This window comes from Argentina silus (assembly GCF_951799395.1).
Source record: "Argentina silus genome assembly, chromosome: 9".
Taxonomy (NCBI): Eukaryota; Metazoa; Chordata; class Actinopteri; order Argentiniformes; family Argentinidae; genus Argentina; species Argentina silus.
Window position 1 is genome coordinate 13,357,262 of NC_139663.1, and position 10,000 is coordinate 13,367,261.

The 10,000-nt window shown below is 50.8% G+C and overlaps 1 protein-coding gene across 1 annotated transcript in view; it reads right to left on the reverse strand.

Annotated features, from left to right (window-relative positions):
- Positions 1-10,000, reverse strand: part of cacna1ha (calcium channel, voltage-dependent, T type, alpha 1H subunit a) — a gene marked incomplete at its 3' end in the record, with an annotated part of 59,441 nt that overhangs the window by 8,559 nt on the left and 40,882 nt on the right. Inside the window, exons 15-27 of the mRNA XM_083676508.1 lie at positions 9,161-9,316; positions 8,765-8,855; positions 6,914-7,197; positions 6,405-6,794; positions 5,164-5,264; positions 4,623-4,746; positions 4,365-4,433; positions 3,909-4,093; positions 3,526-3,652; positions 3,128-3,253; positions 2,781-2,870; positions 1,936-2,149; positions 183-334 (exon numbers count right to left, since the gene is read on the reverse strand). Of these exons, the coding sequence (XP_083532634.1) occupies positions 183-334; positions 1,936-2,149; positions 2,781-2,870; positions 3,128-3,253; positions 3,526-3,652; positions 3,909-4,093; positions 4,365-4,433; positions 4,623-4,746; positions 5,164-5,264; positions 6,405-6,794; positions 6,914-7,197; positions 8,765-8,855; positions 9,161-9,316 (2,109 nt within the window). The remainder of the gene's footprint in view (positions 1-182; positions 335-1,935; positions 2,150-2,780; positions 2,871-3,127; positions 3,254-3,525; positions 3,653-3,908; positions 4,094-4,364; positions 4,434-4,622; positions 4,747-5,163; positions 5,265-6,404; positions 6,795-6,913; positions 7,198-8,764; positions 8,856-9,160; positions 9,317-10,000) is intronic.

Genomic DNA, 10,000 nt, shown 5'->3' on the forward strand with positions numbered 1-10,000 from the left:
ATAACGTGAACCTATGGTAGACGTGGCACAAGTCTCAATACTGCTGCACATACAGGCCTGGGTCGCCTGAGTAAAGGTTCATTTAGGATTTGTCCAGCGTCACTGCCAACAACTATCGATCGACAGAAACGGTGTGTGTGTGTGTGTGTGTGTGTGTGTGTGTGTGTGGTTGCCATGGTTACCAGCGGCTGGTTGTAGTGCTCCATGGACATGGTGACGACGTTGATGGCGATGATGATGGTGATGAAGAGGTCCAGGTAGTGGCTGGTGCATAGTGTGTGGATTGCCAGACGCACTGGAGAGTAGTCTGCATAGTAGGGCCTCTGCTGGGCCTCTGGAACACACACACACACACACACACGGGTCAGAACACACTTGGGTCAGAACACACATGTAGACACACACACACACACACACACACACACACACACACAGAACATTGGTGTGTCACAGTGGTGTGAGAACCAGGCAGAGAGCCTAAGGCATGTACAATAACACACCACAGAGAGGGTCATGAACAGTGTGTGTGCGTGTGTGTGCGTGTGTGTGTGTGCGTGTGTGTGGGACCCTCAGGTGTGGCGTACCATGCCTCAGCTGTATCATGCTGAACATGCCTGTGTAAACATGTCCGTCTGTGGCTGAGTCTAGGAGCAGGGCTGCCTGGGGTGCGTTCAACACTGCCGCAAAGACTGTATTTTGTCAAAACATATTTGTGATTTCTCAAAACATCTTTGTATTATTTGTTTCTTAGCAGAAAATATCCACTTCGCATTGTCAAATGTAACATTGAAGTTTTAGGAGTCTTCCATTGGAGGTCTAGGTTTGTTATTGTTGAGCAACGTTCCTAAATGTTAGAGTAGCTGAACGCACACCGGGCCATGAGACTCACTGCACACTGACCTCCTGACGTTGCCAGTGACATCACGGATGACATCACCAACGACGGCTACTGGCAGAATTGAGGAGCCACTGAGGAGGCGTGTCAATAGTCTACAGCGGTTTCCTCTCCTCTCCGTCCCATGGTCGAGGAAGCGGCGTTGGACTATTGAGACGCACCCAAAGACACAACTACAGCTTAGAAAAGCTGGACAAGCAGAGAAGCCCATCACACCACCTACGGGTTGTCGCATGGTCGTGGTGTGACGACACGAATGAGTCAGCTCTTGACGTTGGCCAAACGTTTCAGCTACGGTTCTGAGTCTGCCATTTCAAAGCATGTTTACTGGTAAGACGTTACCATCCGTGTGGAGGGAGGCCACTGCTGCATCCATCCACACCTGCACCAGATCTGATCAGGCTCACACATGCACTGAAGAGAGACGTATACCCATTCACTACAATGACCATCACTCCACTATTCCACTGGTTTAAACTGCCACGCACAGGGATACATTCAGATAGATCTTCAGTACATGCCACAAAGTTTCTCCTGAAACTTCATCTTTCTGGTTGTTCCATGTTGTGTTCAGATGTTGAGTGATAAGACTCATTCACGCCAGGTGTGGCACAAGGGGTAGAATTTAGGCAACTATTCAGTAGCTCTACTAGGCTTTTTACTCCAGCAAGGTTTGCTGCCTGATTCACTTCAAGCATACACATATTGAGCTTTGGTTCAGAGGGAAAGACCGCAACTTCCTTCATTTGAGAAAGCGTGACCCCCCCCCCCTCTCTCTCTGTTCTCTCATGCAGTGTGGTTTGGGGTGGGGTTGGGGTGGGGGCTGCAGTCATGCAGTTGCATGCAACAGACTGACACAGTCCACAGGGCATCACCCAATGATGCTGCCACTGTCGGCGTGGACGAGCCAGTCTCTCTCTCTTTCTCTCTCTCTGTCTCTCTCTCTTTATTCATCCCTCTCTCTTTCCCTCCCTCCCTCTCTCTCTCTCTCTCTCTCAGGCTCTGAAAGCAGGCAGTGCTCAGAAAAATAGACTACAGACCAGGCCCTCCATTCTCCTTACTCCTGCGCTTTTTCTCCATGGTTTTGAGCCTCTTCTCCTCCCGTAGCCGGGCCTCCTCTTCCTCCTGGTCCTGGCGACACTTGTGGAAGTTCTCCACCACCACGCCCACAAACATGTTGAGGACGAAGAAACTGACGATGAGGAGGAAGGAGATGAAGTAGAGTAGCATCCAGGGGTTGTGGTTCCTCATTGGCTGGAGGGGGAGGGGGAGGGGGGGGGAGAGGAGATGGGGGAGAGGAGATGGGGGGAGGTAGAGAAAGAGAGACAATAAGTGATAATGGGTTACCTGTTAGCCTGCAAGCCCAGTGATCCTTTGTCGATGGTAACTGATTCATTCAGAGATTGGTATGTGTGTTAAGAAGTTATTACGATGGGGAATTGTGTGTGTGTGTGTGTGTGTGTGTGTGTGTTTAAATGTGTTACTGTGGAGTTGGTGTATGTGTGTGTGTGTGTGTGTGTGTGTGTGTGTGTGTGTGTGTGAGTGTGTGTGTGTGTGTGTGTGTGTTTCTCTCTCACCCTGGAGCGCACAGGGTTAATACTATCTCCTGTAGAGGAGACAGAGCTGCAGGGCCCTGGCTCTCCGTCTGGGCCTGTCTCCAAACTCAGCCCACCTGCACCGCGTGTGTGTATGTGTGTATGTGTGTGTGTGTGTGTGTGTGTGTGTATGTGTGTGTGTGTGGGTGTGTGTATGTCTACTCTCATCCCACCTGCACCCCAACAATCAGATGAAGGCCAACAGAGACAGGCAAGGTGTGTGTATGTGTGTGTGTGTGTGCGTGCGAGAGTGCATTTGTGTGTGTGTGTGTGTGTGCATGTGTTTGTACCTGCTGGTCCACTCCCACAGCGTCCAGGCCGTCATACATGATGTTCACCCAGCCATCCTTACAAGACAGCACGAATAGAGACATCAGCGCCTGAGGAAACACACACATGGACACATCATTGTTAACACACACTCTATGGTTCCTACTCTCTCTCTCTCTCTCTCCCTCTCTCTCTCTCTCTCTCTCACTCTCTCTCTCTCTCCCGCCATCCCTCCCTGCCCCATCCCTCCCCCTCTTCCCCCAACCCTCTACCTCCTCCCCTCCCCTCCTCCCCCCCCCTCCCTACTCTCCCCCCTCTCCCTCCCTCCCTCCTCTCCCTCCCCCTTCCTACCCCCCTCCCTCCGTACCTGCCCCAGGTTGTCGAAGTTGTATTTCCTGCGTCTCCAGCGGTAGTTGGCCAGGAGACAGTCAGACTTGTTGGTGATGTTCCTGGTGTCCAGGCCTTCACAGTGGTAGAACTTCCCCTTGAAAAGCTGCACAGCAGAGAAAAGTTTCCCATTTACATCTCATATTTCATAAGCTAGTGAAAGGCTTTAACTACCAACAACATGCAGGGTTTAAATGTATTTCGGAACACATGTGGGTACTGGTCCAAATCTGTGTTTGTATACAATATGTGTGTGTGTGTGTGTGTGTGTGTGTGTGTGTGTGTGTGTGTGTTTCTGTGTGTGTGTGTGTGTGTGTTTCTGTGTGTGTGTGTGTGTGTGTGTGTGTGTGTGTGTGTGTGTGTGTGTGTGTGTGTTACCTGTACTCCCAGTATACCAAAGACAATGAAGAATGCGCAGCAGATGAGGACGATGTTTCCTATGGGCCTCAGAGACGTGATGAGAGTCTCTACTACCAGCTTCAACCCTGGAGCACGGCTGATCACCCTGGAACACACACACACACACACACACACACACACACACACACACACACACACACACACACACACACACACACACACACAGTGTTTTGAATACTTTTTTAGAGTGAGCACTTTGTATCTTTAATGTTAGTAACCTCTGCTAGGGTTCGTAGGGTTACCTGAGGGGTCATAGGGTTACCTGAGGCATCATAGTGTTACCTCAGGGGTCCTAGGGTTACCTGGGGGTCATAGTGTTACCTCAGGGGTCATAGTGTTACCTGAGGGGTCTTAGCGTGCGGAGTAGTCGTAGAACTCGGAGAATCCCCAGGATTCTGTTTCCTCCCGTTGAGGCCATGGAGACCAGGATGTCCACCAGTGACACAAACACCAGAACACCGTCCAGCACGTTCCAACTGCTCTTGAGGTAGCTCTGCTTCCCCCAGCAGAACCCCAGCGCTACAACCTACCCACAACATCACAATACAATTGAAACAACATTCTAATAACATTCAAACAACATCATGATAACATTCATACAACATTATAATAACACCAGAACACCGTCCAGCACATTCCAACTGCTCTGGAGGTTACAACCTACACACAACATTATACCAACGTTAACATGACACAACAACACACACAACATCACAATAACGTTCATATAACATGATAATAACATTCCACTAACATTCCAATAGAGCCTCTAGAGTAGGAGACGAAAGCATCGTTACCTTGACAGCCATCTCAGCGAGGAAGATCACTGTGAACACGTAGTTGGACACTCTCAGAAACACTCGCTCCTGCAGAGGGAGAGGAAGGAGGGGAGGGAACATAAAGCTTTGTGTCACCATGTTGTTAGAGGTCTGGGAGGGCTACTGGTCAGCTTAACCACCCGACTTACGATAACAAGACCTCCCGTGTAACTCTTACACATCTGTGTGTGTACGTGTGTGTGTGTGTGTGTGTGTGGCTGTGTGTGTGTGTCTCACCGTGCTGTGAGGCTGTATGTCAGGCCTCTCCAGGGCGATGGTGATGCAGTTGAGGAAGATGAACACCAGAACCACGTGATCAAACATCTTATGAGAGATCATCTTATTACACCACACACGGAAACTAGAGAGAGAGAGAGAGGGATGGAGGGAGAGGGAGGGAAAGAGAGGGAGAGGGAGAGAGAGAGAGAGAGAGAGGGAGGGAGAGGGAGAGGGAGGGAGTGAGAGGGGGAGAGAGAGAGAGAGAGAGAGGGAGGGAGAGAGAGGGAGAGGGAGAGAGAGAGAGAGGGAGGGAGGGAGGGAGAGGGAGAGGGAGAGAGAGAGGGAGAGGGAGAGGGAGAGAGAGAGAGAGAGAGGGAGGGAGAGGGAGAGGTAGGGAGAGAGAGAGAGGGGCACTTAAGAGAAAGAAAGAGTTTACCAAAGTGGTAAATACGTCCAATATGTGTGTGTGTGTGTGTGTGTGTGTGTGTGTGTGTGTGTGTGTGTGTGTGTGTGTGTGTGTGTGTGTGTGTGTGTGTGTGTGTGTGTGTGTGAGACTCACGAGTTCTGAGGGGAGAACAGGTAGAGAGCCCAGTCCTCGTGTTCTCTGCACCAGCGGGGCTTGTGGCTGCGGATCACCCTCCTGACCCGGAACAACACACTCTGTAGGGGTCACAGCACAGGAAGTTAGACAACAACAACAACAATCACACACAATCCTCACTCACCATAACCTCAGTAGAAACCTCTCTGTGCCTGCTTAACCTTATACAGAAGCTGTTTTACCTCACAATCCTAATTAAAAACAGCCCTAGGTAAAGATTTCACTGTGCGTCTGGCAGAGTGCCATCTCTGTGTGTGTGTGTGTGTGTGTGTGTGTGTGCATCTGTTTACACTCGACATAAAACTCCTTGCTGTTCTGGGACACTAAATGCTAAAACCGCTAATCCCGGAAACACACACACGCACGCACACACACGCACTCACAGCTTTGTTTTCTTGTGGCTGTGTATGTGTGTGTGAGGCATACAGAGAGAGTGTGTGTGAGTGTGTGTGTGTGTGTGTGTGTGTGTGTGTGTTTACGCTCTACATAAAACGCCTTGCTGTTCTGGGACCGTAAGTGCTAAAACCGCTTATGCCTGAAACACAAACACACACACACACACACACACACACACACACACACACACACACACACACACACACACACACACACACACACACACACACACACACACACTGGTTACACAAATCCTGTATCACTGTATCAAGGGTTTCTGATTCCTTGTGGCCAGGGACAGTCTCATTGTTTCTGCAGATTTCACAGCTCTCTAAACTCAATTTGGAGGCAGTGATACCATCACAGTGTCACTACAGAGGTGACTCTCTATACCACTAGGGAAAGATACACACACACACACACACACACACACACACACTCACACACACCGAGGTTGCTCTATTCCCACTGAGAAAACAATTACCGCTGTGCCCAATCAATTACAGCGTGACAATTAGTCTCCCTGCAGGCCTTAACACACACACACACACAACACAATAACACTGAGCACTGAGGAAGAGAGGGAGGGGGAGAGGGGAGGGGAGGGGAGGGGGTGGGGGGAGTCAATAGGAATACAGAGAGAGAGCAAAGAGTCAGAGAGAGACAAAGAAAGAAAGAAAGAAAGAACGAATGAAAGAAAAACAAAACCACTGATATGAGTCCAACACACACACACACACACACACACACACACACACACACACACACACACAGACACACACACACTCTGAGCGGTGACTCACATCTTCCTCTGTGTCCTCCTCGGGGGATGAGTCGTCCTTGCCGAGGTCAGGGTTGGTGTTGGGGTCCCGCCGTGTGAGGTGAAGGGTCCGGCCGTTACAGTCCCCATACTCACCCATTACATTCGGGCACAGAGTGGACGCCTGCAGCAGCTCTAAGGACCCTGGCCGAGGCCTGACTCCCCTTGCCTCCCCATCCTCCTCCCCATCCTCATCCTCCCCTCCCTCCCCTCCCTCCCCTCCCTCCCCGGACAGCAGACTCTCCCTCTCTCCACTGGTGTCCCTGCGCTTGAGGCTGGGGGCGCGACTTAGGCTGTTCCAACTTGACCTACGGCTGCCCCAAGAACTGCCTGACCCCCGAGGGGGGAGGGGGGAGCGCCGGCCGGGACTCGACTGAGAGGGTGGTGGGGGGGAGAGGGGAAGGAAAGGGAGAGGGACAGAATGAGAGAACGAGAATTAGAGAGTTCGAAAAAAACAATAAGGAAATGAGAAACAGTTATGAGGGTCCTCACCAGAGAATGCTGGTCATTGGCCGAGGGGTCTACGGAGGCGGAGCTGCCACGGCGAGATCCTCCGTAACCAATCGCCGCCCCTGAATTCCCTAGCCCCGCCTCTCCATATTGTAGCCCCGCCTCTCCATATATAAACCCCTCCCCCAGCATGGACTCGGGGCCCACAGAGCTCTTGGGCGTCGGCATGGGCGTGGCCGCAGTGTGCATGATTATGGGAGGAGCCACGGTGCCTCGAGGATCTACATGACCGTTGGCTGTCATCATCAGAGAGTACATCTTCAGCTCTGAAGAAGAAGATCACCATCATCATCGTCATCACCATCACTATCATCACCATCATCATCATCCTCATCACCATCACCATCTTCATCATCATCACCATCACCATCTCATCATCATCATCATCATCAAGTTAGTTAGTCTTTAGTTTAGTTCTAGTTAAATCTTTAGTGTTGGCGACCATGTTAGTCGTAGACCTAATAGTCTAATGTCGATTTGCAGCCGGCTAAAGTCGTGTTTACACTACCGCAAATAAATGCAACATTATATCAACAACAGCGGAATAATATTTATTCACGGGCCGCCTGCCCACGGGTTTGTCAGGCCCACCCAATATTCCAACCCTGGAGCGGCTACTGCCACGGGGGGGGTCTAAACTCCCTGGGCTGTGGCTGGAGTGATTCATGTTGCAGTCCAGAGAGAGGGAGAGAGGGAGAGAGGGAGAGAGAAAGAGAAAGAGAAAGAGAGAGCTGTCGTCAGGAGCTACAGCACATATTACCAGAAGTTAGTGGCACTTCTCTAGTGTGTGTGTGTGTGTGTGTGTGTGTGTGTGTGTGTGTGTGTGTGTGTGTGAGTGTGTGTACTGAATAACAGAGTTCTGCTCATCAGTCAAGTGCAGTAAAACAGGGAAGTGTGCCAGTCCCTTCTCTCTCTCTCTCTCTCTCTCTCTCTCTCTCTCTCTCTCTCTCTCTCTCTCTCTCTCTCTCTCTCTCTCTCTCTCTCAGACCAGTAGACAAACAGTAGATCTTTTTCTCGTTGAAGTCTCTCTCCACTTTCTCCTCCTCTCCTACATTTCATTACATTTATGGCATTTAGCAGACGCCTTTATCCAAAGTAATGTACAACAATACATTTGTTTAAGTAAGTGAATCATCTATCCAACAGTCATCATAAGACAAAGTAATCAATGCTCACACCAGGGGCCATTGGCAGTCGTAATGCCAGTAGGCTAATTTTTAAAAAGAAAGAGAACTTGTACAGGGGGGTAGCAGGGGAGAAGAGGTCTCGGGTTTAGGGTCAGTATAGGGGGGGTAGTGAGGGTGAAGCGGTCTTTAGGAGGGACTGTTAAGATGTAGCTTGAAGAGATGGGTTTTCAATCTACAGCGGAAGATGGGAAGTGACTCTGCTGTCCTGACCATTGTGGGAAGCTCATTCCACCAGCGGGGCGCCAGGACAGTGAAGAGCCGTGACCGAGTAGCACGGCCACTGCATCCACGTAGAGGCGGCGGTGCCAGGCGGGCAGCCGAGGTGGACGGGCGGAGTGATCTTGGGTTTGGGGGCTGACCATCTCCTGTCCTCTATCTTCTCTCCAACCCCTCTCTCACTCCTCTCCTCCTTCTCTCTCTCTCTCTCTCCACACCTACCTGAGTCTCTGAGCTGCTCCTCCTCTCATCCTATCGCTCTCCTCCTCTCCTCCATCCCCTGTCTCTCCTCTCTCACTCCTCTCTCCTCTATTTGTCCCCTCTTTCTCTCTCTCTCTCTCTCTCTCTCTCTCTCTCTCTCTCTCTCACCTGTCTCTCCTCTCGTCCATCTCTCTCTCCTCCTCTCTTTCTCCTCTATCTCTGCACCCACCTGAGTCTCTGAGCTGCTCCACCTTCTCCTCCTCCTCAAAGTTGCCCGACCTCTTCTCCTCCTCCTCTGAGTCGGAGCGGTTGGCGTCTCCCTGTCAGACAAACATGGACAGAAGGAGATGTTTACAGAACACAACGGGGGCCTTCTCTGATGCTGAAATCACTTGTTGTGTTAGCCTCTCTACTAAGCCTTTAGAATCCTTACCTCAGCCTGAAAGCCCTCTCCTAAGATGGCCGCCTTTAGAATCCTTACCTCAGCCTGAAAGCCCTCCACTAAGATGGCCGCCTTTAGAACCCTCACCTCAGCCTGAAAGCCCTCCACTAAGATGGCCGCCTTTAGAACCCTCACCTCAGCCTGAAAGCCCTCCACTAAGATGGCCGCCTTTAGAACCCTCACCTCAGCCTGAAAGCCCTCCACTAAGATGGCCACCAGCAGGTTGAAGAGGACGTAGTTGCCGAAGGTCATCAGGGCTACGAAGTAGAGCGCCGCCAGAGGAGATGTGGAGGCCATGCCGTTATACAACACCACGTTCCAATCCTCCTGGGTTAGGATCTACATAGAGAGAGAGAGAGAGAGGGAGAGGGAGAGAGAGAAAGAGAAAGAGGGAGCGAGAGAGAGAGAGAGAGAAAGACAGGGAGGAGAGTACATGTTAGACATTATGCTACGAAGTGCTGCCAGAAGAGAGGTTATACAATGCCACATTCCAGTCCTCTTGGGTTAGGATCTACAGAGAGAGAGAAAGAGAGAAGGGGGGAGAGATAGAGGGGAGGGGGGGAATTGGGGGGAGAGAGAGAGGGGGGGGTAGTGCATGCTCGCCATTAAATGTCCTCATGGGCTGCTTTCTAGCATGCATAGTAAAGCAGTCAGGGCTGAGCTACTATTACCACCATTCAGTAATATATCATTTACATAGGCTGGAGTTGAGTGCTGTGTGTGTGTGTGTGTGTGTGTGTGTGTGTGTGTGTGTGTGTGTGCGTGTGTCAATGGGAGTGATATGAGGCGTTTAAACCTGAGTTATAGTTCATGAGAGTCTCCAGATATGAGTTTAACTCCCCCTGCTCTGAGGCAGCACTGGCTAAAATGCTTCTTCAGCAGCTCAGAGTCACAACACACACACACACAGCGATTCTGCTGATGCCCTCTGAAGAGAAAGGAGGACAATCTATGTGGAGCGATTGAACAATCACTCCTCAGACTGAGAGAAAGAAGGGACTGGCACACTTCCCTGTTTTACTG